This window comes from Dipteris shenzhenensis, chromosome 1 (assembly GCF_047967505.1).
Source record: "Dipteris shenzhenensis isolate YYH24624 ecotype China chromosome 1, Dip_SZ_1.0, whole genome shotgun sequence".
Lineage (NCBI taxonomy): Eukaryota > Viridiplantae > Streptophyta > Polypodiopsida > Gleicheniales > Dipteridaceae > Dipteris > Dipteris shenzhenensis.
This window is the reverse complement of record NC_141596.1, coordinates 20,516,031-20,542,674: the sequence shown is the minus strand read 5'-3', so window position 1 is coordinate 20,542,674 and position 26,644 is coordinate 20,516,031. Positions and strand designations below refer to the sequence as shown.

Below are 26,644 nucleotides of genomic sequence, written 5' to 3'. Positions count from 1 at the left end.
AGTGAATCTGGTTAAAAGAAGAGGGAGCAGGTTGACAGAAGGTGTAGGCCTGAGAAAGGGCATTTATATCAATGTAAGAGGGGTGCGGGTTACATTTGGATAAGAAGGCGCAAAAAAAGGGGGGGGGGGGGGGGGGGGGGGAGGGAGAGAGAGCACCGTTGTGGGAGGAGAGTGCATGTAGATCAAGAATTGAATCAAAACATACTAAGAAAGGAAATTAGCCCTCAAAACCCAACACTTCTCGGCATAGTAATCCTAACTACTGTTACCTTAGGTAACTTTCTCCTTGGTCACACAGGTCAAGAGAAAATTAGTTGCATTTAAGGTAGCACTTGGAAAGCTTTCATCATCTGCACATGGTGTACAGGTGCAGGAAGTCATCCACTTTTGGTGAAAAAGTGCTAAGAAGAAAGCATGGATAGAGGAGTGAAGAAGGGAAAGAGGGGAAGCGTGAAAGTGAGGCAGTATCAATGTTCAAATGAGAGGGTTAGCTTATTTGCTGGCTTCAACTATGACAAATTTAGCTACTTTTTGTCATTAATAGTTAACAACTTGTTTAAGTAGTCCTTTGGAGGCATTTCCCACAATTAACTCATTACCTCCTCGTATTCCTCTCTTCAAAAATCAATCATACAAAGATCAAACTCAATGCACCAGGGTTATAGCACTAGGTGAAAGTTCGGGGAGGACCTCAATGGTACCTTCTAGCATCTTCACTACAGTGCTCATCTTAGGCCTTAATGCAGCAACCTCTTGAGTGCAACACAAAGATACTTGAACAAGCCTGTATACCTCCTGCCCAGGGGTGACTGCAGCGAGTCTACCATCCAAGAAATCTACAATACAGTTATTTATAACTGCACTGGATGCCTGGCTTGGCAGATCAACAAAGCTTTCATCGCCCGCATTGAGGTCCAAAATTTTCCTGCCACTTACTAGCTCCAGCAGCACCATCCCATAACTGTATACATCACTTTTCTCGGTTATGGGCAAGTTCAAAAGCCATTCGGGAGCAAGGTAGCCCCTTGTACCTCTCATGTTAGTCATTGTGTAACTTTGCATGTCCCTGTGCATTATTTTACAGAGGCCTAAGTCTGAAATTTTGGCAACCAAGCTCGAGTCTAGAAGAATGTTTGCAGGCTTGATGTCACAGTGAATGATTTTCCTGGAAGTTCCCTCATGGAGGTATGCCAAGCCCCTTGCTACTTCCAGTGCAATTTTATAGCGCGCTTGCCAATCTAGTATGGGTAAAGATGGAGTCACCCTGTCTCTACAAATATACATATCCAGAGAGCCTCCTTCCATGAATTCATATACCAATAACCGATGTTCACCCTCCATGCAAAATCCTCGGAGGCGCACCAAGTTCATATGGTCAATGCTTCCAATAGAAGCAACTTCTGCCTCAAATTGTTTCTCTCCCTGTGTTCCACCTTCTAAACGCTTCACAGCTATTCTAGACTTACTACCAAGGACACCTTCATAGACGCAACCAAATCCTCCTCTACCAACCTGCTGACTGAAACCATTTGTCGCAATCTGCAAATCCTTGTATGAAAATCTGGGAGGTAGACCTGGCAACTTGTTCAGAAAGGTTTCTCCTTTCTTATGTTGAGCCTTTTTTCTTCCCCATATCATTATTAAAACCACCATGATACTGAGGAACAAAACTGCACCTGCAGAGCCTAGCCCTACCGCTATTGTCAACACTCCTTTCTTATGGCTTGTGGGTGCACTTGCTGTAGTGCTTTGGCCGATAGAGTTGGCATCAACTTTCAGAAACATGAGCTGGTTCGCGTCAGAAGTTGCCATGATTGTCAGTATATCATTCTGAATGGAAAAGCATGCACTTGGAGTCTCCAGATTGATGAACACAGCAAGGCATGAACAGTTTTGTAGACAACTTTGTTTACATTGATCCAAGGGCATATTAACAGAGGATGAGACATAACTGGAGAAGTAAGAGTATCCATTTCCATCGAGTTGCAAAAGCTCCACATCACCTCCACAATGAGGAACTTGTAGGGGTGTGCAGCCTTGAGTGAGGTCAGATGAGTTTAAAGGATTAAAACGAGCTGGGCAAGTGCAATTTACGGTGTTCTGTGAGCTGTTGATGGCACAAAGGCCATAATTGCCACATGCCTTGGGATTTTGGCAATTTGTGTCAAGAGCTGCATAATTTGTGGACCACGCTTCACCTTCGACTAACAGATAAACAACGAAACTGGCATCCGCATTCAAGCGACCGAATAAGGTGGAATAAGAGCTTTGAGATGATTGACTTGACGTGAAGGCCACAACAGAAGAATCTGCTGCAAACAGGCCAATGCCTCCTTGGAAAAGTGCTGCATATTCAACTTGGCTGAGGTCTGAGTGAACCTGGCTCCCAATACTTTTGTTAAGGCTCCAGTAGAGGGCTCTGTTTCCATCATTACCTATAACTGCATACAGACATAGGTCTCCATCTTCCAGTTCCATTAAATAAGCACCTCCTGAATGATATCCTGTGGCATCTGGAGCCACGAGCTTCATTCCTTTTGTCAAGTTCTGGCCCTCTAGCAGCACATTGGTTGGATAGTCAAAGCTCTGCCACACAGTACCATTTCTGGAATCAACTAAAACCAAATTTCCTGAATCCTGGATCTCCAAGCTTTGTACGCCTTTCCCTTTTGTGCCAGTACTCCATACAAGAACTTGACTGTTCTGCTCTGTTGTATTGAGTAAAAGTTGCAGATCTCCATCTCGTCGAAGTTCCAAAGAACAAGTAACATTCTCTGAACCCATAACAGTGTAATTACTGTCAAAATAATTGGCCACCCACACTAGCACTGGGCTATCTAATTCAGCCATTATATTCTTTACTACTATAGTTGCATTCCCACAGTCCAATAACATAGCATATCCACCTGATCCTGATTCAAGCACCACCACAGCTTGGGATCCCATAAAATAATTGGCACTGGTGCTTGTTCCCAGTCCCATAATTGATTTACAATCACTATATTGAATGACGATGCTCAGAAGCAACACGTATAGGATGTGACGATGCCATTGGTCCACAGTCCATTTGCAGACAAAACAGGGGAGGATGACTAATGAAGCAGGAGCTTTGATGACCATATCCACCAGCTCCAAGAAGGTTTAAAACATTTGCAGAGCCCAAGTCCACAAGATCTGAAATAAAGAAAAATTTCGTCAAAAAGTTACTAATGATATTCTCTAGATTATCTTCTTTTAAGACTGCTTCAAACTGTTTTGGGTGTAACCCCTTGCATGGCTCAATTTCAGGAACTATTCTTTTAAGATTCCAGCAGGAACATGAACTTATGCCATTTTATTATCTCCATACTCTTGCTATCATATTCAATTCAAGCAGCCTTGTGTATCTCAAATTCAAGGTGCATGCCCTCCAAATGATCGTCCATATGAATCATTCCATACACATACATGATTCATCAAATAACATTTGTCATCGTAGACAGTGTTACATCGCAATCTCACCAAAAAAAAAATCTGGGAAATATGCTGGCGTCCATTTTTAAAGTTTCTCCTGATGACCAAGGTGCTCAAAGATTTGTCTCTAAATCCAGTTGGATTTTGGAAAAGGCTTTCTAGCAAGTACATTACTGGCAATAAGGAAGCTCATTACAGGCATCTGTCCATGAGCACCAACTCATGTGCTATTATAGTATAAACACTGGTTCTCATATTGATTAATTGGCATGTTATAACAGTTTAGAACAGCCTATTGTATATGAAAGGCATTCTTCAGATATCCTATTTTGTGTATGGTAATATATGGAAAAAACAGCGGTGAAGGGGGAGGAGTGGACCCACGTTCCAATATAAAAGAGATTGACAATGAGGGTGATGTCCTGCTAGGTGGGAACTGAAGCATCACTAGGAAATGCGGCACATGGTGCATCAAATCCATATCATCAATTGTGAAACCATGGTACCACAATATGAAGAACACTAGATGCGGGCCGAGGAAAATTGGACTTTACTCCACAAGGAGCTAGGTGGCATCAGACACTCAACTGAATAAGAAAAATGCCTTTCCCATAGATGGTGACCTCCTGGATGTAGTCACCCTCGAAAGCCAAACTCGCATGTATCCAATCATGAACCTAGCTTCGCGTGGGCATGAGGCCAACAATGCAGCCCACCAGTGCTATGCCTTGAAGGGAAGTGAAGTGCAGTGGTCCATGTAAGCATAGATGCAAGGTGGTTCATGTAAGCATAGATGCAAGGACGAAGAGCAGGATGGCCTGACAAAGGAGTGCGGGGATGCAGGTTTCTGTAGCTATGGCCACCATTAAATGCTCATGGCTTCAAAAGCTGGTCGGCCTCTTATAGCCTGTTCTCAGTCCGCGCCCACACAGCACCTAAAGATAGACCTGCAAATGTTGAAACCGCAGAAACAACAAACTTTGTTGTCAGGAAGCCCCAAAATGACCGGCGAGCAAGAGCTTTTTTGTGTCTCCAACAGGGCATGGCAACGCGTGGTTTTGGCTCCGAAAATGTCGGGAAGTTGAGTGGGAACTATACCAGCGGTTGTATTTTGAGGCATTTCTACTTGGATGGGCGAGGAGTGGGAACGCCTTCTTAGGCTTGCCACCTTGCCCTCATCAGTGGACTGATGCCACCTACAATGGATTGGCAACAACAATCAAGTCGGAGCTGCTGGTAGAAGCCTTGTAAATGCAAACAGCCAGCCAGGGGGGGGGGGGGGTATTAACAGAGGAATAATCAGGCGGCTGAGTATACGGCATGTATGGTATCGGTAAGTGATTACTAACGACTCATCCTGAATGAAGCCATCTACGGCTTGCTGATCGATGCAATGTTGAATAGAAAAAGTAGTAACGCATGCAATTAGGCAAGCTAGAGAGATTCTATGTTCTTGCAGCCAATCTATACAATCCCGCGAGAAAACAAAGTGAACCAAAAAAGCGAGAAAGCATATGATGCGGGGGGTACCTGAGGGGGAGTGGAGGAGATTGCAATGTTTGTTAATGCAGAGGTTCAAAGCAGGTATGTGAGAAATGGGAAAGTTGCGGGGGCATGAAAGACGTGTTGTGCTGAGCTTGAAGACGCGTTTTTGGATCGATGGGTGGCGTTGACATTGTCAAATCATAGACACTACAGTGATGATTGAGCGTGGTTCGCGCCATTCTGCGTTGAAAAGCAATAGCAAGATTGAGCTTTCGTTCATGCAGAGATCACTACTTTTGGATCCTCTTGAGGATTTGAGCTCTCCTGTATCCGCACCATCAAGCTTCTCGCCATGGATCGGTATCCATTTCTTGCTTTTGCCTTCGTTTTTCTGCTTCTCTCCTTGCATCGATCCATCCCTGCTCGCGCACTCGTCAACTCCACCGCAGCCTTAGGCACACACTGGCAAAATGAAGCGCTGCAAGACAACCTCACCGTCCTTACTAATGGCAATTTCTCGCTTATCTTAGGCCGAGCTTCTCCCAATGCGCCTTGTATTCTTGCAGTGCATCACGTCCCCTCCTCCCTGCAAGTCTGGGTGGCCAATTTCTACAACGCTACCAGCAGCAACAGCTCTCCAAACTGCAGCCTCGCCCTGCAGAAGGATGGAGATCTGCAGCTGAGGGACAATGGAAGCTTGGCATGGAACAGTGGCACAGCGGCAAGCGGTGTGAAATCCATGCAGCTGCTGCGGAACGGCAATCTGATGCTCGTCAAGGGAAGAAACTCGAATGTGAGCAAGGAGACGGTATGGCAGAGCTTCGATCAACCATCAGACACTCTGATCATTGGCCAGCGATTGAATCTGCATGTGACGATGTTCGCTGCAGCTGCCGATGCTCCCTACAAATCGGGAGGCATCTACTCCATGGCAGTTTCCAATTACTCCAACGATTTGCTTCTGTACGCTTCCTTCGATCAACCATCCGGTCCAGAAATCTACTGGAGCATGGAAGCAACGTTCAGCCTCCCCCAAAACGCCTGGGTGTGCTGCTTGGGTTCTTACGTCGCCGTGAGCAACGGCCTCACCGTCTACGACAGCTCCTCGGAGAGCATCGTGAGCACGTCCAGCAATAACCTCAATCCGAATTCCGAATTCTTCGAGTATGTAAGATTGGAATCGGACGGGAACTTGCGCGATTTCGTGTTCAAGGAAGGGATCTGGCAGCTCAACTATCGAGCTCTCACGACGGCGTGCCAGCATCCGGATGCCTGCGGCCAATACGGAGTTTGCAGCTCCTCCTCATCTTCTTGCAGCAGCGTATGCCTTCGTGGTTTCCGCCTCGCAAATGCTTCGGATCCAACACAGGGTTGCACATCCCCTGCTCTACCCTTGCAGAATCAATGCACTCGGGGCGCGAATTCCACTGCCGTGACGATGTTGAATGTCACCGGATACACTTACTTCTCCGCGCAAGACTTCTACAATGGAGAAAGCCAGTCCAATTATTCCAGCTTGGATGATTGCAAGCTATCGTGCTTGCAGAACTGCTCCTGTCAATCCGTCTTCTTCAAGAACGATTCGGGATCATCATTCGGAAGCTGCTATCTCATGGAGTATCCCATCAGGACTCTTCAATTCTCCAATGATCCGAATGAGTTGGTTTTCATCAAGCTGCGTAATGATTCGAGCTCGTTAGCTCCTGTACCTGCTCCTGCTCCTGCACCCTCTCCTCAACAATACAATTCTACTTCTGCTGGCGGGGCGTCTACTTCTCCCATAGCTTCCTCCTCTCACCGTAAAACACTTGCGATTGCAGTAACTATAGGTGCCGTCGCCGCCTTCATTGGTCTCATAGGCCTCGTAACATGCTTCGTCAGGAGGCGAAAACGGAGAGGCCAAGCCATTGCAGAGGATGAGATGTATCTTGACACCTTGCCCGGGCTACCCCCCCGATTCTCCTATAAGGATTTGCATGAAGCCACCGATGGTTTTGCAAACAAATTGGGAGCTGGTGGCTTTGGCGCCGTGTATGAAGGAGTGCTTACGCAGCCGCATCGTATCAGAGTTGCCGTGAAGGAGCTCAAAGACATCCACCGCGCAGCTGGCACAAAGCAGTTCCGCGCAGAGGTGGCCACTCTAGGCAGCGTCTCCCACAGGAATCTAGTGCGTCTCTGCGGGTACTGTATGGAGGGATCGCACCGGCTTTTGGTCTATGAATTCATGGGGAACGGATCCTTGGATCGGGTCCTCTTCAACAAAGAAGCAGATGTCATATTGGATTGGCCAAAGCGTTGTGCGATCGCGTTAGGCACAGCACAGGGCCTGGCTTACCTTCACGAAGAGTGCACCAGCCGCATCATCCACTGCGATATAAAGCCCGAGAACATATTGCTGGACAAGCAATGGAATGCCAAAGTATCCGACTTTGGTCTGGCAAAGCCCATGAAGCGAGATGAGAGCTATGCGGTGACGACAATGCGAGGGACTCGAGGGTACCTTGCTCCAGAATGGCTCAAGAATGCAGCCATAACAGAGAGGAGCGATGTGTTCAGCTATGGGGTAATGCTGCTGGAACTGGTGGGAGGGAGGAGGAGCTTCGATGGGAGTCAGAAGGAATGCTATCTTCCTGCCTGGGCATTTGAATTGTTGGAGAAAGGGGAAGATCTGATAGAGCTTGCAGATCCGAGGCTACAGAGAGAGATCCTGGAGGAGAAGCAGCAGGAAAGAGTTCAGAGGATGGTGAAGGTGGCTCTGTGGTGCCTCCAGGAAGACCCTGCTTCCAGGCCTGCAATGAGCTGGGTTGTCAAGGTGCTGGAAGCAGCTCATGGAACAGAAGCATTGGCATCCCCCCCTCCCTGTAGCTTCTTTGCCAGAGCAAAACCATATTTTCCAGAAGACGACCATGATGATGATGCTTCAAAGACACAGAGTGAAGGAGATGTAGCTCTCTCCCATACAGCACAGTCTCAGCTTTCCTGGCAAATGTCTACACTCGTCTCTGGAAGATAGCTGCTCTCCTGCTGCCAGCTTCATGTGATGAAGATGAACATGCGTGGGAGATCTCTAATTCCGTCTCTCGGAGATAAGACACTGCTCAGTATGTGTGGATGTGTGGATTTGTATGTGTGAGAGCATATGTTTATACTATGATCTACACCCACCGTTGGAAGCTGATGATGTCGGTGGGGATGCCATAGCAGCTAGTCCCTTTTGTGCATGATGAAGTTTATGGCTTTCAACCTTATGAGTGACTATCATGAGATTGAAACTGAACTATGTGTCATGCTTTTAGAGGATGAGTTTGCGCACGTTCCTGCATTTATATATGCTACTACAAAATCAAAAGATGATACGATGAAGAAGACGGCATCTGTGGCAAATTGCCAATGCTCGTCTCTTCCTGCTAAATGCCATAAGATGAAGAATATGATAAAGGAGGTGCTACTGTGGCAGATTTCTGCACTAGTCTTTTGGAGATAGATAATGATGCTACAAAGTGAACAGATGGAGATGCTGAAGAAGACGCAATGGTGGCAGAGATGGTCTCATCCAGAAACAAATGAATATGTGCTTTGTTATTGGAAATATAATCTAAGTTTTGTTGCAAAATAGTGGTTGTCTATCAAGTATGAAGAAGACAGCATATGTGGAAAATTGCCAATGCTCCTCTCTTCCTGCTACAACCCAAAAGATGAAGAAATGATGGAGATGGAGTAACTTTGTCAGATAGTCTTTTGGAGATAAATAATGGTGCTACAAATACAATTGATTATCTTCTAATTTTTGCTTCAAAAAAGTGAACATCTATGAAGTATGAAGTATATGATAGCATCTGTGGCAAACTGCCAATGCTCATCTCTTCCTGCTACAAAACCAAAGATGAAGAATATGATGGAGGTGCAGCTTTGGCAGATTTTTGCACTAGTCTTTTGGAGATAGATAATGATGCTCCAACTGAACAGATGAAGATGCTGACCAAGATGCAATTGTGGCAAATTTCTTTGGGAGATGGTCTCATTTTTAAAAAAAAGAATGTATGATTGCTTGGCTTTTGGAAGGACAATCTATGACAATCTTCTACTTATTTTTGCAAAACGGTGAATGTCTATTAATTAGAACGATTATGGTATGGGACTAATGTAATTGGTCTATTAATTAGTGTAGGTTTAGAGAAGAGTTATGATGTGACCACTTAGGCTATCCCCCAAACCTAGCTAACTAATGTAATTTATTTTTTTCGATAGCATCTGTGGCAAATTGCCAATGCTCATCTTTTACTGCTACAAAACCAAAAATGAAGAATATTATGGAGGAGGTGCAGCTTTGGCAGATTTTTGCACTAGTCTTTTGGTGAGAGCTAATGATGCTCCAATTGAATAGATGACGATGTTGAACAAGATACAATTGTGGCAAATTTCTTTGGGGGATGGTCTCATCAAAAAACAAAAGAATGTATGATTGCTTGGTTTTTGGAAGGACAATCTATGACAATCTTATACTTATTTTTGCAAAAGAGAGAATGTCTATTAATTAGAACGATTATGGTACGTGACTAATGTAATTGGTCTATTAATTAGTGTGGGTATAGGGAAGAGTTATGATGTAACCACTAAGGCTATCCCCAAACCTAGCTAACTAGTGTGATTGTTTTTTTATTTGGTCGATCGTGTTTCATTGACAATTCACAATGCGCATGTTGTATGTATGCTTGATTGCACTCTCCGCAATTGCAGATCATCCATACTTGCCCAAATCACATTCTCCCTACTTGCAAATCCTTGTTCTTAGTATTCTACTTGGCCACTATCTTGTTCAAGTTTGTCTCATTGTTGTCAACCCAAGGTACGTGTATCTCCTTGCCAAGCAAATAAATCAAATACACATTGATCACTCCATATTCTCATGACATTCATTAATACATGGATTTTTTAATTTAAAATTTGATTCATCCACTCTTATTCATACACTGTTGAATAAGTCTTTTTATTGCGAGTGAATTTTCTCCATAATTCTCTCTTCATTGGAATAAATCCTTCTTAAATCTATGTTCTACAGGTTGACTCATAAACTTTCAAAGACCTAAGACCCATTTAGGTAACGCCAATTGAAAAGAATTCAAAAATATATGAATTAGTGGAAAAGGGAGTGGAAGGATCAAAAGGCAATGGGGAGGGGTAAAGAGAAAGTGATTATTAAGAAAATACCTCTTTTTATGAGGAGAAATAGGGGCCCTCCCCTGTGCTCCCCCTGTGCTCCCCTCTTATTTATAATGATACAATTCAAAGCTCTTGTATTCTTTGCTTCTTTCACAACATCTTCATGTAGCTTTGTGATGTAAGTAATGGATGTCTTGAGTTTAAGTCTCCCCTTTGTATGAAATTAGTTATCCCTTTGGCCTTAGCTAGATTGCATACTCCAATGTTATACCTTGAAAATTTAAGGCCTTCTCAATTATCTTTCTCCTTGGGTTAATCTATATGTACATAATAATTTGTTGAGATTAAGGGCCTTTAGAATACATAAATGGAAAGTATAGATGACCAAACTAATGGAGGAATTAAGTGAGAGTCCTCCTTTGTTAAGCTATATGTAGGGAATAATTTGTTGAGATTAAAGACTTTTAGAATAAGTAGACACAAAGAATGGATGAGTAAACTAATGGAGAATTTAGGTGGGACAATCATTAATGAGGAAGTCCCTGTATTTATGAAGGGAGGGGCCCCCACTTATCATATCTATACTATGCTTTTTTCACAAGGTGTGTGTGTGTGTGTGTGTGTGTGTGTGTGTGTGTGTGAACACCACTTGCTATATATGTATGTATATATGTGTGCATATATGTTTGTGAATCATACATATGCACACGTGCTCAAGTGGATGTGTATTATGAGAGAGAAAGAAAGAATGCAGTCCTCATTGCAATGATGCCAAGAAGAACACAATGATAAGAAATAAAATGTTGAAGCCTCCAACCCAACTTGCAAATGAGAATGTTACAAATAAGTCCAAATTCATAGAGCTCCTCTAATGAAAGGACTACATAGATCTCCCATCTGCAATGTGTACATGAAGCTTCACTAATCAAAAAGATGTCATGTAGGTACTATCCTAAGAGTACGTAGATGCGCATTTAGCCAAGTTGCAAGTTCTTGAGAGTGCATAGTGGATGTCTTGAGTTCAAGTCCCCCTTTGCATGAAGTTTTGAAGCTAGCCCTTTGACCTGAGCTTAATTGGGGTACTCTACCTAAGAAATCAATAGAATTCATCTATTGAAAAATAAATCCCTTTTCAATTACCTTTCTCCTTATGTGACATTACATGTATCAAACAATTTGTTGAGATTAAGATTTAGAATAGGTAGATGGAAAATAGAGATGAGGAAACTAGTGGAAGAATTAGGTCAGAGCCATTAGGGGGGTATGAAGACAATGAATGTAATTATTTGACATTATATGAAACCATAATGGAGGAAACACGTTCAATGAAAATAATTACTTGACATTGTATGAAAAAATAAGGGGGTATGAATACAATGCAAACAATTATTTGACATTGTATGGAACATACAATGTCAAACAGTTGTTTGAATGGAACATATGACGTCAAATAATTGTTTTATTGTCTCATAGAATGTCCAGTAGTTGTTTTCATTGACTTCATATCCCCCTATGTTTTCACACAATTTCAAAACATGTTTTCTCCAATAGGTCACTCCAAGAATTCAAAGATATACTAAATAAAATGAGGAGGGGAGGGAGGGAAAGGAAAGGGAATTGGTAAAGAGAAGAGTGATTAATGATCAAGTCCCTCTATTTATGAGGGGAGGGGGAACACGTGAGAAAGATGTGGATCGTGCTAAGCCTAGTGCAACAATGATCAATGTACTAGCTATGGTGGATGCAAAAAGGCACCAAGTATATCCCATAACAAGAGGAGGGTGGGATTTATGTACCATTTTCCATTGCTCAAGCTAACAAGCCTAATCATTTGGACAATAGGCTTCCTAGTCAAGTTCGGCTTTTTCAATCTATTAAGTCTAACCCTCCTTAGCTCATAAAGAATTGTTTTGCTTTTTCAATCTACTGATTCTAACCCTCCTCAGCTCATAAATAATTTCTTTTCTTCTCTAGTCCCAAAGAAGACAAATAATCACTAAACGAACACTTGTGTGGGAGAAAATGATGAACTTGTAAATTTGGAACTTGTATAGGAGAGTACGCCCAGACTGATAATCATGCCTACCCTCCATTTGATCACTCCCCCTACAAGCAGCCAAGGAGGACAACTGGATCAGTCTATAAAGTGCATCTATGAGTGCCCTACACATATTGACTGATGATGTTCCACTCAATGCTAGCTATCTATTGTCGACATTGTCCCCTATCCCATCCCCAATACTATATGTAGTCTGAATAGCCTAGTGGCCATTCTAAATCCTCAAAACATACTTGTTCCACATAATTGATTGTCTATCCCTCTTAACTTGAGCATGAGGGGAAATCCATGAAAGTAATCCTCAAATTTGATGCCAAGCTTTGATAACCACTGCCAAGAGGGGAGAACATGGAAACTAGTATCTACATGTGTGAAAACACATATTGTACTTGAAAGCCAATCACCACTTGTGTGGGGAGTGTAGAATTGCATCTATTAAGTAAATAAATCCATTCAAGGCTTATTTCCGAGGAGTCCTCTAATCACCAACTTACCTAGAAACAAGTCCCTATACTATAATGTTAGGATCAATAATGTTGAGGCCTCTATTCTGTGTAGATAGGTTGGTGATGCTTTCGGCCACCCTCGCCCTAGTGTCAATTGGTGCTGTTAAATTTGGACCATAGATAGTTCTATATCTATCTCTTGAGTTGACCATTGGCATGAGCATAAGAAGAACCAATACGAAGCAATGTACCATGTAGATGCTAATTATAGCTAGTTCACCATGAGGGGCCATAAAGGCCAATTTTAGGATAATGGAACTCTAATATAGCAGCTTCTTCTTGATGTTCTATAAAACTAAAGCAAACTATTGGATGGAGTTCACATTGAATCCTGAATATCTAGCAATGGTACCCCTCTTCATTCCATCTAAATCCAAGCTCAATAACCCCTCCTAGTACATCCACATCATTGACACAAAATCATATCGATTTGTGCCATTTTGATAAGTGCACCTACCACAAGGCAAAAATCCTACAAAGCATCTGTGAGGCTTTGTATATTCTTGAGAGATGCCTCTAAGAATATGGCTATGTTTCTAACAAGCTAACATTGGAAAATATCCTTATCATTTTTTATGGGAATATGAAGTCCACTGACCTATTCAATGGGAATATAAAGTCCCATGGTCTATTTTTGTCAAATGAAGGAAATGACTCATCACCTTAGCTACAAGGTGGGAAATGGGGCAACTATAGTGGATAGATCTGGATATTTGAAATCTACCTCCTATGCCATATATTGGCAAAGAGATAGACCATTTACCAGGCACAACTTTATGAGCAAAACTATTCTTTGAGGAAAACTTGGCAGTCTTCTAAGATATGACCAAGGAAAGAAAGGGCCCCCAAAAGGTGATGTATGGCATTGTGTCCTAGGACAAATCACCAAAATAATTTGTCAAATATGCTTCCCATTCAAGTTTCTTTCTCTATGAATGCTATGACTCTTTTTTTGCACTATATTCCTCAAGCTAAGCCTTGTTTCTTATGGAATTGCTTCAAACCCTAGCTTTAAACCCAACAATATTGAGTACTTTATAAGATATGGATGGTTCATAGACTTGTTTCGGTATCTTATGAGTTTGTCAAATAGACTTCCCCATTCAAGTGTCTTTCTTGATGAATGCTATGACTCTTTTTTTGCACTATACTCCTCAAGCTAAGCCTCGTTTTCTTCTGGAATTTCTCCAAACCCTAGCCTTAAACCCAAGAACAAATTAATATGGAGTACTTTATGAGATATGAGATATGGATGGTTTATAGACTTGTTTTGGTACGCTACCTCTCAAGGGTCTCCTTGACCTTTAATTGCCACCACTAATGGCTCAAAGTGGGCCCTTTGATATTAATCTCCGTGCATATCTCCCTATATTGTGATACCACACAAGGAAAAAAAACCATCATACTAGGTCCATTATTAGTGGAGTTCAATTCTAACATTTTATGTATCGCTTATGTTGGGGAGACATTAGAAATGGCTCAAGCACTTCTAAATGACCTCTGGGTCATTATCATTTCGTCCCTTTTGTATCATTCGTGTTGGGGGGGACATTCCAAATGGCTCCACCTTTCTCAATGATCTTTGAGTCATTATATGTTTGTGAGCATAGCCCTAGTAAGCATGATACACAAGAGGATGCAAATTGAATGCTCAATAAATCGCTTGAACAAAAAATAGAATGTGCCACAATCCACTCTGTTCTCTTAGACTTCAACTCATATAAGAAAGCTCTTCTTAGAATTAAAACTCCTCATAGAATGATTTAATGACTCAACATGAAAATGGAACAAAACCTCCAACTTCCTCTTCAACTACAATATAAAAATGATTTAGACAGGGCAATCATGGCAACTCCTCCCACTCATTATTCAGTGCAATACTTTTGCTTATGCATATATGCAACCTGAGAACTCTTCAAGCTGCTAGCTTGTGATGATGTATGGAAGCTAAATGTATTAGGGATGTGCGAGTTTATCCCATATTTGTGTACTATTGTGATGGTGTTGATTGTAATGCACAATTTTTGCATGAAGGTGATGGCACTAATAAATATACTGTTGCAACACATAGGAGACTTTTAATAGAGTTTGCCATGCTCTGTGGGAAATCCCAAATTCTTTAAAATAGTCATAGAACAAAGATGAAGAAGAAATCTCCCACTAGTCAAGCTTTTGGATGAGCTAATTCAGCATAGACACTAGAGATGGTAGTTGATTCACCTTCAACCAAGATGGCTAAGAAGAATTTTCTTTCACCATGCATTCACATGTTTTCAAGAGGTGATCAAATTTCCCATCTTGGTAGGATGAGAGAGCTGATATGTGGAAGATGAGAGCCCGATAAGAGAGATCTCCCAAGCTGAATAAATTTCCTACCAAGTATTCGGTCTTGGATAGCCTCTCATTGTATGTGTCTAGCACCCTTTCTAGCTTCCCTATATTGGCCTTTAAAGTTGCCCCATCCACTTTCTTAAGGATGGCAGATATAGGGGCATTAAATTTCTAGGTCTCAACCTCCATCCGTTGCTCTATCTTTTTCTTATATTCTAATATCGTCCCATACTACAAGGGCATGTCTTGTTTACCATATTTCAGAGCAATGTATTTGGCTATGTCCTAGGATTTGGCCCATGTAACTAATTAATAGGATTTTCCTATTTTTCAACATGAGGGGGCACATACTGAGACGATGCAAGAAATCATAAGACCAATTGATATAAAAAATGGTAACTAGTTGGATATCAAAGTACACTCTGCCATCGTGTGCTATCCATTTCACCTTCCTCCTTCTCTTCTCTTTTTGCACTATCTGCTCTCTCATGGATGATAACTTTACCATCTCTAAATGTAGCCCATTTCCCTTCCTGTCCTACCACCATCACTTTCAGCATTCCCTCCCTTCGATGTTCCTATTGTAGGAGGGTGAGATGATCATCGAAGAAGGTCCTGGTGCCCTTCAATGTTGCCTTCATACTCATAAGAGTAGATCTATCCTCTTTTTTTCCATAGTCTCACCACTAATGGTCTTACCGGTGTGTCTACCTTACCCACCCTCCAAGATGCCTCACAAGTGAAGTTGATTCCCATCTTGGTGAGCAGAACTTTGCCATCTGCCATGGGGATATCCCTTACCAGTAATCCTCTGACAAGTACATTTAAATATTTGTTGTCCTGCCTTTTGTCCTCTTCAAGGTCATCCGATACAATAGGGGTTAATGTGCCTTTTTTAACCACGTCCTTCCATTACAATATTTTGGCTTCTCCCTTGCTGATTTGTTGTAAGTTTAGTGTGCTTTCCTTGCATCATGTCCTGCATAGCTATAATATCTTTCCTAAGGTTGGCATGCTCTGCTTTGAGCTCTTCCATTGCCTTGTATCTCCCTTTTTGGGTCACCTTCATGTCTTTGATTTGTTGTAATTCGATTTCAAGTGCATGCTTTTTTGTCCTGGAGGTTGGTCTTGATAGTTTCCCATTCTAGTTTTTCTTTCTCCCACTCCTCCCTCTTGGCTTTCTCTTTCCTTCATCTTTCCTGTAGTGCGTCTTTCTCCCTTACTTCTAATGCCTTATCCAGAAGTGTTTTCTTAGCTAGCAAGGCCACATTTGTGGCTTCCAAATGAACTACCTTCTCAATGAGGGCTATGAAAATTTTAATGAGGTTGGTGAGGACATTTTTGGCAACCCTATTAGATGTCCCTGCTTAGTGGCTGCCATGGAATTATCCAAAGCTTGTTTTCCCCATTTGCTTCTAATGCCTTATCCAGAAGTGTTTTCTTAGCTAGCAAGGCCACATTTGTGGCTTCCAAATTAACTACCTTCTCAATGAGGGCTATGAAAATTTTAATGAGGTTGGTGAGGACATTTTTTGTAACCCTATTAGGTGTCCCTGCTTAGTGGCTGCCATGGCATTATCCAAAGCTTGTTTTCCCCATTTGAATTCTTGCATAGGTATTTCAAATATTCTCACCAGACACTCCTGTCTATTTTTCAAAAGTCCAGAGTTTCAGAAAAGGATAATTTCCTTGCATGTGTGTTCATGTTTGGCAGCTAGGGGTGGTCTTCAAATGATATTCAATTGAACTGGTACTCCTCTTCCCCTTTTCAGTAGTACATTGTGCATTTTGCTTGATTTGAATCCTAATTTTAATGGCCCTTGCTGGTATCTTGCAGGTGCAAAAGCTGGAGTATGTGTAGGGGTAGGCAGGGGGTTGTAGAGGTTGGATGGCAAACTATGGCAAGGCCAAAGGGCTAATGGGCTATTGTGGGGTTTGAGAATGGGCCCCCGACCTATCTTTACAGGTGCCGAGCTCCTCTTAAGAGCTAGGATCCTATGTAGGGGCTGAGAGCTGCCCCACAATGTCAACAAGATAGAGGGCAATCCCACAAAGACCCACGATGGTGCAGGAGATGTGCAAGGGTAGTGGTGGAGAGCCATCCTACAGGGCTTGGCAGTGGTGGAGAGGCATCCTACAAGTGTTTCCTTGAATCGTAACAGGCCAAGAAGGTCTTGAGACTAGGCGAGGGAGTTGAAAGGCTTGTGAGGGTTGACAAGGGGTTGGTGAGAGGGCTGAGGGGCTAGCAGGGCAGCTGAGAGGGGGGTAGGGGGGAGAGAGAGAGAGAGAGAGAAGGGGGGGGGGAATGGTGACATTGGGAAAAATTTTGAGGGGGCACTGCATTAAAACCCCTTATAGCACGTGCAATCAAGGGGTATTTAAAAAACCCCCTACCTATGGATTTCTATAACCTATATACACCCCTTTGTAAATTTTGATATGATTAAAGTATCCCTTATGTATGAAAATTTTCACTTTTTGAATTAAAGAACCCCTTGTGTATGTAAATTTTATGTAACTTCATACGAATATAAAACCCCTTCCATTGATCACACGTGATATCTTACATATTTCTTAGTGACCCCCCCTGTTCGGGGGAGAATTTCATCACAACTCCCCTCTCAAAAATGGTCATAGAGGGAATTTAAGATGAAAAGCCTCCCACTGTCACCATTCCATTGTCACTTGGGCATATAATAATTGAATGTTTTCTAATGTGGTTGAAGGTTGTCTAGTACATCTTTGCCTCATATTCATGGCATTTCTCTTTAGATTGGCACTTGTTCATTAAATGTTTCAAAACATGTATCAGCAACAAAACTCAAAACCCTCCTATCACGATTCTATTGATTAAATGGAGGCAGGAGAGGTATGAAAAAAAAATGGGAATCATGGAACAACTAGTAATTGAAGGGCTCTCCACGCCCTCCCTCTTATGTTGTTATATGTCGTGTCCTTTTCCTCTTAAGGTGGATTGAATTGATATGGCCAAGTCATTGTTATAGTTGATTAAACTTGGATGCCATATAGAGTTCAAATCCCAATTCAAAGATTGAGTACTCCCTTTGTCTAAGGGCACATATCCATTGCTTAACACATCATTGATGGAGATAAGTCATAGTAATGGGGAGGTAAATGAATTACCAAGGCCTTAGGCTAAATGGTGTTAAAAGATGTTGAATAGTGTTAAGTGGATAAAAGTTAGCTAAGTTAATTGAGCCATTTGCATTTACAAGATGAACGATTACCTAGACTATGAGTGAGGATTATGTGAGTCAAAATTAATTAATTAAAATGTGAGCAACATTTTCTAAGTGAAAAGTCCACTACATACGCAACTCTCTAGGTCATTTTGCAAGCTAAGACAATATCATCATTAAGGTTCAATACCACATCAAACTAAGATCATCATGCAAAGTCAATACTATCACAAGCTATGATGGTCCAGTATCATCTACACATCATTTATGCATATGGTGTGAACTTTATGTGTGATGGTCCATTGTATGGATTGTGTACATTATGGTGCATATTCTATCATCCTTGTCATACCCTCTTGAGTTTGCCAAGTCTACAAGTTGCTCTTGTTTGCAACAAGTCATACTCCTTACATTTCCATGTATTCATTTTATAATGTGTTTGGTCAAAAGGTCAACAGGTTTCTATGACCATAACTTTTGCAATGTCAAGCACACTAAAATTGGCAAAATTTTCTTAAAGAATTATTTTGCTCACAAAATTTTTCTCAAAGCGTTAACATCCCCATTGGTAGACAATTCCTTTCAAGAAGTCCTAGTCCCCCACCTTGCCATCATAAGCCTTATGAAATGCAAGATAAAGAAGTTCCAAGGGCTAATACCTCCCTCTAAAATGAGAAGATGTTACTAAATATGCTACAAAGTTGTTGGAGGTTTTGGGGGAGAGAGAGAACAGTGCACAAGACATGACTAATTGTACACTATGTTGCATTAAACATGATAATTCATATATAGTTCTCTACCCCTTTGGATTAGGGTTAGGGATAGTCCTTATGCCCTTATAGTCATCTCTACAATATTGTAATTTACATTATCCTTAATACCTCCTCTTAAATTCACTACACAAGAAGAGGGTGCATGTACAAGATCTCTTTTTGGATTTTCTAGTGCATATGATGCAACCAAGACTAAAAAAGAAAAACTAAAAATATCATAGTAACATGTGCATGTGTGAGCGTAATGATTATACAATGGAAGTCTTTGCATTGTATATATCTTGTACAACTTAACCTTCAATTCCCCCTCTTAAGTTGTATGTCATCCTTCCTATTTGGGAATAATACCCATAAAATGTCCAAAGAAAGGGGAAAGAATACCAAAAAGAAAGAAGTTCTCTTGGATCAAAGACTATTTGATCAATCAATGATTGTGTGAAGGATTGCATGTTGCAGATGGTTGAGCTAAGGCTAAACATGTCCTAAGTCACTATGGAGTGTGAAGATGATCTACATAAAATGGAGAGGATGTTATCTAGAATGTTGTGAGAAACAAGGATGTCACCATCCCAAAAGAACTAATAGCACTACCTAAGGTATGCTATAGTAGAGTAATATTTGTCATAGGATGAAGGATCATAAAAGATCACATAGTCACTGTGGACAAAGTGATCAAAGAGTTGCATAAAAGAAGGGGCCATAGGTTACTATGCTTTAATGAAGGGGCCAAAAAAATTAACGAGGCATCGTAGCCTACCAAACTTGTATGTTAACTATCATGGAAGCTTATTAAACCTATATATATATGTAATTTTCTATTGCGTACATGGTTGAACATCATCGGCATCAACTGTAACATTTCCCATAGGATTATCAAAAGGAGCTAACAGCAAGAAGGCTTAGAAACTTGATATACAATTAAAAAGGTATAAGGTATCCCCGAGGAATGTGAGCTGAATGGTGCTATTGAGATAGATCTAAAGTCTTGCATCCAGCACTAATCTACATCAAGCATGGACTATGTACAGCAACCATAAGTGCATAGTGATACTAAGGCTCGCTAAGTTGCTCTATGGCCAAACCTGATAATATATGTTGCACTAGGACATGACTCTATTGACGCATAAACATTTTCATGCTGAGGAATGATTTGGACATCTAAAGAAGTGGTGCTAAACTGAATCCAAGTGTGATACAGTGTGGCATAACTAATTCAATGCTAAGATGTCCTAATGAGTGTTCTGTTGATCTGGGTTATTAGAACCTAAGCCCAAGACACGATCTGCTCCATGGTGAAAGTCATGGATGCTAGAATAAAATTTCTTGAGGATTTGCATGCACTAAGGCATGTATTCTTTCATGCTCCTAGAGATGTATCCTCATATTGAGGGCTTCTCTGCAAATCTACATCATCATTGTTGAACTCCTATAATGTATTTGCATCATCTATTGTGATAGTAAATGGAATCAAAATCCATGCATACATGTAATGGTTGTACATCACTAAAGTCAGACTAGGCTAGCATAGATGGAAAAGTTTCATGCAAAGGGCTTAACTGGAAATCTTTGTGATCACAAAGTTGAGGCTAATATTCTAGTATTTTTTCCCTTCTTCTCAAAGCTAATAACGTCTACATTGGCAATGATGTGCCTATTTTTGGAGACCAAGAAATCATTGTAAATATCACACACTTTGTATATTTCACACGTAAAAGCACTAGTATGTAGGTGTTATTAGCACTATTAGGTACATGTAGGCTAGGTTGGGTTAGCTACATGTGATCCTGCAGTTTAGTTGGAGACATCTTCAGCCAAAATCAAAAAAGCAAAGGTTGCATGGGTGTAGGTCAACTAAAAATACATCTAAGGTCGTTTTTTTGCATGGAGGGCTGATTTTGAAGCCATTGGGAGCACCCAAAAGGAAGGATAGTTGTGTTATTTTGGAAGGAGGCTATTTGTGAGGTCTCAAGGCTATTTTGAATCACTTCTTGGCAAAAGAGAGTTGTGGGATGTTGTTTTTTAGACAGGCGAGTGTTGTAAAGACTATATATGAAGCTAGATGTCAAATTTTTTTATTCTTTCTTTTAAAAATTTGTATATCATATTGAGAGCTACAATTTGTGTTTTTACAAAGCATCAATCCGACTTTTATATCAAAAGTTATCTCCTTTGCAAAGACTGGAAAGGGGTTGATAGTTATTGCATCTGTTATTGGCACAGGGTTCTAGGTGTTGTTATATGACTTGATGAATATATTATCTTCTTGCTTCAGAGTTCTTGAATTTTTGTAGCTTATAAGGAGTCGATGATGCATATGCTTGCATTACTCATGTGCACCTATACTCCAAGGGGCCATCCATGGAAGCAACTCCTTGGATATTGTTGTTAATACTACTCTCCTTGCTTCTTGGCAAATGGTGTCTTGGTTTTTGATGGATTTACTCATACCTTCACTCGCTACCCTTTATGCCTATTGTTCTTTAAGTTCAAGGTCAACTTCTATTAGAACTTTCATGCACACTTTCATATACACAAGATGAGAACAATCACTAAAGTAGTTCTATTTTAATAGCTTATGTCAAAATTTTAATAGGTCATGTACACTTTCATATATACAAGATGAGATCAATCACTAAGTATAACTTGGTCATAAGGCTTGTGGTTAATTGATAGTGGTCTTGGAACATCTCTTAGCACCTAGAGATAGGCTACTTTCTTATCTTACTAGTTTTACACATGCAATTGATTGTCATGGAGTAGAGATTGACCAAGTAATGTCTAGTATAATTGTGAGTTACATAACATTGCTATACATTGAGTAGAGATTGACCAAGTAATGTCTACTATAATTTTGAGTTACATACCATTGCTATACATTTGGTTGGTGTGGTAAGTTGTCGCTTCTTGATGTATGTTCCTTTCTAGTTTTCTTTTCTCATGAAACCCAATCTTGATGACATAGTAGACTTTTCATGGATTTCCAAGATACTCCATTTCCTTTTATTTTTCCTTCAAGAAAAAGTTTGGTAACCTTCATTGACAACTAATCACTTATCAAGACTTAAGATGATGTTGGACACCTTTCTTGTGACCCAAGACTTCAACAAGGTCATTAATCTTGAAAGAGCCTAGTGAGTTGATGTTGCGTAATTGCACTTCCTCTCCTCTCCTTGTTCATGATAACCAAGATACATCGACCAAAAAGACACTTAAAATGGCATCCTATAGATTAGATCTTGTCCATCGAGTTCGGGACATTTGAATGCTATTGGTCATTAGTTTGGCATCATTTTCCTCAAAATCGTCCCAACAAAGATGCATCCCTATTTGAAGTTGCATATTCATGGAGTCATGTGGGTACTTGAAAAGCATTAAATGCTTCTCCTAACTCACCATGATGCCAATTGCAATCACAAATCTCAAAAGTCCTATGTTTGGCTTATTCAAGATGACCCTTCACGTCATCATGATTTGCTTCCATGCATGCTTGGTACATTCATTCTAATGCTTTAATTATGCTCTCGAAGGGTTTCCTTTTCTCACCTTACCGTTTGCTCCCACCCTACGACAATGTTTGGGACCTTATCAAGAGTTAAGCAACCTAGACAATGTTTGGGATTTTATCAAGAGTTTAGCAACCTAGAACATTGCAAGGAACATTGTTCTCACAATCACCCACCATTATCACGTGCCTCTTCAAAATTTTGGTTGTCGGTTGGTTAAATTTGATATGTGCTTCAAGGCATATGATACCTTTACAAGATAATACTTGATCTATATACTCAAGATCATATATATACTTGATACCTTTACAAGATTATACTTGATCTATATATACTCAAGATCATTGTAGGATTTTCCTCTAGACTTCATGGCAAATTTTTATTTTTCGTTAGATGTTCTGTTCATATTTTCAGCATTGAAATCCATGTTTCGGATTATTGGAGGCGTGTTTGATATCCCATAGGTTGCATAAGCTCCCCTTGGCAAATGGTCTTGTGGATGGTGTTCCCCTTATTGTACTTACCTTAGTTGGCTTCTTGAACAAACATGATCATTGCTCATTTTCTGGAGCAAAACATGATCATTGCTCGAGAAAGACCATACAAGTGACAGTGCCAGTGACAATAAGACATTTTGTGGTACCAAGTAATTTCTTACTTCTCTTCAAAACGAGGACATAATCTACAAGTTGTTTAAGCATATATTTCATAGAGCCTCCAATGATATGAAAATCTTTGGGAGTTCAACTACACCAACACATTGAAAATTCTAGAGTAGGTCAAACACAATTAGTCCTTTTGCTTTGCTCCTAGATTTCAGCGATGGCAAAACATTCAATACCATCAGATGCTAGAGGATTGGGCATTTCCCCTCCTCACAAATTTTCGTGCAACCTCTTCATTGACTTGGGCTAGTCACATTAATTTTCTCAGCTTTGGTCTTCTCATTCATTTTCTTAAACTGCACTCAAGTTTTCCTACTTCCACCCTCAAAAAGAGATCAAGTATAAAGTGCAGATGTTTCCTTACAGAGGTATCTTACACACACTGCTACAGTTGCCAATTCGTCCTGGTCACTCTCTCTCACACACACACACACATAATTGAGACGTAAGTAGTCACTCTTTCTAGCATTTGAATAAGGGACCCACAGAACATTGCCAACTAGGTTTAAGAAGAATAGAATTGTTTCCAAAATGGCAGAAAGAATCTACGAGCACTGCTTCAGGACAGAAACATAAATATATATATCTGCATGCCTGCTGCGAAAACACCATGTCTAACCCCACAGTTCATTAAAGCAACAGATCTGTATAATTTTAAGGCTTGACAAAACCCTTTATGTTTCTTAATTCTTGATAAATATCTAAAAAATTAAAGAGATCTATTTGCATGCAAACATAACAAATGCAATGACGAGAGTTGAAGAGATGGTGGTATTTATTGTTAGGAATAGCATAAGACGTCATTGCAGAGATGAAGCTAAAGCAGGGCAGGAAACAATTGTTGCTGCTTCATTTGACTCGCTCTTCTGCTACAGCTATTATTTACAACAGATGATTTGAATATAACTGGACGCACAATTGTTCTTAACCAATTTCTCTAGTACAACCACGTCCAGTGTTTGATAAGGCTGGACCAAACACCATTCTGTATCCATGTGGAGCACATTATAAGGGCAATGTTTAAGACAGCCTATTGAATTTCTAAACTTACATACCTCGGATAAATCAAGCAGCTAGATGAGCCTAGCTTTTGCAATCATCGAAGCCTCTCAACATCATGTAGTCTATGAACAAATGTTGGGGAAGAAACCTGACCATTAATATGCCACAAAGAACCGGTCAGACACCTCTAGCAGCCATGAGAGAGAGGAATTTCTCAGACATGGCTTCCACTGGCAAAACTCCTCGCATGGAATCTTACTTAAATGACCTTTAGAATAATAATCACTTCCTATGTCATTTTTATGCCAAGACTGCCTCCTCACTATTCTTCACAGAGAGCTTAGATCCACTATCTATTTGGTCTCTTTTTGAATTGGCAACGGTAGAAGTAGAACTTTTGGTGCGCTCCCTTCTCTGTGTGACTTCCACTTTTCTTTTTCCCCCTGGTTCTCCATTTTGCTGATGCAGATCCTTCTTTGGTCTAGCTGTTGCGACATGATTGCCAGACTGCATTGCAGCTGCATCTTCATTCCCTTTCCTTTTGCTAGGTATGTTGCTTGATGAATCTTGCAGTTTATCCTGGAGTCCTTTCAAAGAAGTTTCTTTGTTTGGAGATTGGGCAGCCCTTTTTGAATCAATGGATTTGATATCAGCTGCAGAGCTTTCAGCCAAGTGATCCCCGTTTGCTTGCACTGTACCATTTGCAGCAGACTCAATAGCAGCTCTATTTGAACTGTCATCAGGGACATCAAGAGAGGCAGATTCTGACAAGCTGCATGTCTTTTCCCTGTGGTTATCACAAGGGCAAGAAACAGGGCTGCTTGAATGGTTCTCTGCATCTAGTCTAGCACCAACAGGCTTTGGGTTCTCGGCCTGCAACGTTGTTTTACATGACTTTTTAGTGGTCTTCTTTGCTGTAACCGATGCAATTCTGGACGGAAGAGCATCATTAGGTCTCTCTGCCAACTTTGCAGAATTCTGTTGGGAGGGAGTGCTACCCTTGACCTGCTTTAGTATAGACACTGGACTTGGTACAGCTGAAATTGAATCATTTTCGCCTGCAATACCACTGCTTTTTCTTCCCAGCTTTGGGGACTTTGCACGAGTTGTGGGTATCTGCATATAATATGCACAGTTAATATCATAGTGAAGTCAAACCAGCAACACATTCACTAACAATAAACCAGATGGTAGCCATACAATCAAAGCGGAATAAGCAATACCCCGATTTTCTTGGCATCCGACTTTGGCTGTGTGGATTCCTGATAGAAGTTAGGCATTGGCGTGGCTTTAAATTTTAGGCTCTTCCGAAGCTGTTTGATCTCTTCCTCTGCCTCCTCCTGGGTAAATTTCCACAATGAAATTTGCATTTATTACATAAGAACTGTTGGAATTTAAATGTCTGGCCATCTCAAGGCAATTTCCTGGAGCAGCTTAAACAGGGAACGGCATGCCGTTGGTCTACAAGTGTCTACAAGTTATCCAGCGACCAGCCACAGTGATAAGGATTGGTCATTTGGACACTTCTTGAGAAGGCCTTAAAAAACCCCAAAGCCATCCTTCAATTGGTCATCCGTTGCAATGAATTCAGCAATCAATATGGTCCATCCACAATTTTGTTTATTTATCTTATTACTCATTTTCATGAAGAGGTGGCATACCTCCTTGTTCCACATCCTTTGTATCTTTTTGGAACAAATAATATTATTGACTTAGTAAGATATGAGACATGCCTTTGTTCAAGTGACAGGTCTGTGTAAGGAGTACCTGTGTTTTTGCTTCAGCTTGACTTTTTTCAGCTTCCTTGGCACTCAACCTTGCCTCAATCTTTGAGTTGAACTGAAATAAATAAGATAACAAAATTAGTGAAGTAGCAGACATTTGAGGCCTTACTAGTACCAACCCAACATAATCGAACATGTTTACTCTCACAAGCAGTTACAGACTGTGAGCTTTAGAATTGCTTTCGTAAGAATCATATGGGATTTTATGAATTGATGTTTCCCATACAACCGATGTGATCTGCAGTATAAATTTATAATAGCAAAAGAGCCAGCTTCTGGCTAGTAAGTCCACATATCACACACTTCCTGTCTATCTACTATTTACCTGTTTCTACGGGAGCCTACTCTGGTTTGGAATATCTGTCTCATAAGTTTTGAGATACAGTAGTGCCAAATCTATTGTTCCTTGTGATAAATCCACATACAAGGGTCCATTTTCTTGGAAAATCACATACCAAGCAAGTAGGGACATGTCCCTACCCTGTAAAGAACGGAGCTACAACACACACACTCTGGAAGGGCCAAAATGGAAAATCTGGAAGGGCCAAAATAGGAAAACAGAGGGTCCCTATGATCTACATCTGTAAAAAGAAATGAGAAGGTGTGTAATGCCACTTCATATTATTCTCTGAAAGAAACTGAAAGAAAAAGAAATGCTAACAATCACCATCTAAAGAGCCTCACTGCTTTATCTCTGGGGAAAAGAGCTGCATAAGCAGCTCC

General features: G+C 40.9%; 3 protein-coding genes across 3 annotated transcripts in view; 1 reads left to right on the top strand and 2 right to left on the bottom strand.

Moving 5' to 3' along the window:
• Positions 1-605: 605 nt before the first annotated feature.
• LOC147905523 (G-type lectin S-receptor-like serine/threonine-protein kinase SD2-5) lies at positions 606-5,082 on the bottom strand. Its single transcript, XM_087373137.1, has 2 exons — positions 4,984-5,082; positions 606-3,174 (listed from the first exon to the last, which is right to left on the bottom strand). The coding sequence occupies exon 2, from the start codon at positions 3,118-3,120 to the stop codon at positions 646-648; it is 2,475 nt and encodes an 824-aa protein (XP_087229263.1). The 5' UTR covers positions 3,121-3,174; positions 4,984-5,082; the 3' UTR covers positions 606-645.
• LOC147905522 (G-type lectin S-receptor-like serine/threonine-protein kinase SD2-5) lies at positions 5,061-8,994 on the top strand. Its single transcript, XM_087373132.1, has 2 exons — positions 5,061-5,298; positions 5,469-8,994. Exons 1-2 carry the CDS (start codon positions 5,154-5,156, stop codon positions 7,949-7,951), a joined length of 2,628 nt encoding a protein of 875 aa, XP_087229258.1. The 5' UTR covers positions 5,061-5,153; the 3' UTR covers positions 7,952-8,994.
• A 14,898-nt stretch (positions 8,995-23,892) lies between these two features.
• LOC147905521 (uncharacterized) overlaps positions 23,893-26,644 on the bottom strand; it is a 28,329-nt gene continuing 25,577 nt past the window's right edge. Inside the window, exons 7-9 of the mRNA XM_087373126.1 lie at positions 25,905-25,976; positions 25,361-25,477; positions 23,893-25,253 (exon numbers count right to left, since the gene is read on the bottom strand). Coding sequence (XP_087229252.1) covers positions 24,438-25,253; positions 25,361-25,477; positions 25,905-25,976 — 1,005 coding nt within the window. The 3' untranslated portion in view covers positions 23,893-24,437. The remainder of the gene's footprint in view (positions 25,254-25,360; positions 25,478-25,904; positions 25,977-26,644) is intronic.

Excerpts from the sequence above, each read along its gene's own strand:
- LOC147905523 (XM_087373137.1), bottom strand. The coding sequence starts at position 3,120 with ATGGTCATCAAAGCTCCTGCTTCATTAGTCATCCTCCCCTGTTTTGTC.
- LOC147905522 (XM_087373132.1), top strand. The coding sequence starts at position 5,154 with ATGATTGAGCGTGGTTCGCGCCATTCTGCGTTGAAAAGCAATAGCAAG. Across the intron at positions 5,299-5,468 it reads AAGCTTCTCGCCATGGATCG|GCCGAGCTTCTCCCAATGCG; the intron begins GTATCCATTTCT and ends CGCTTATCTTAG.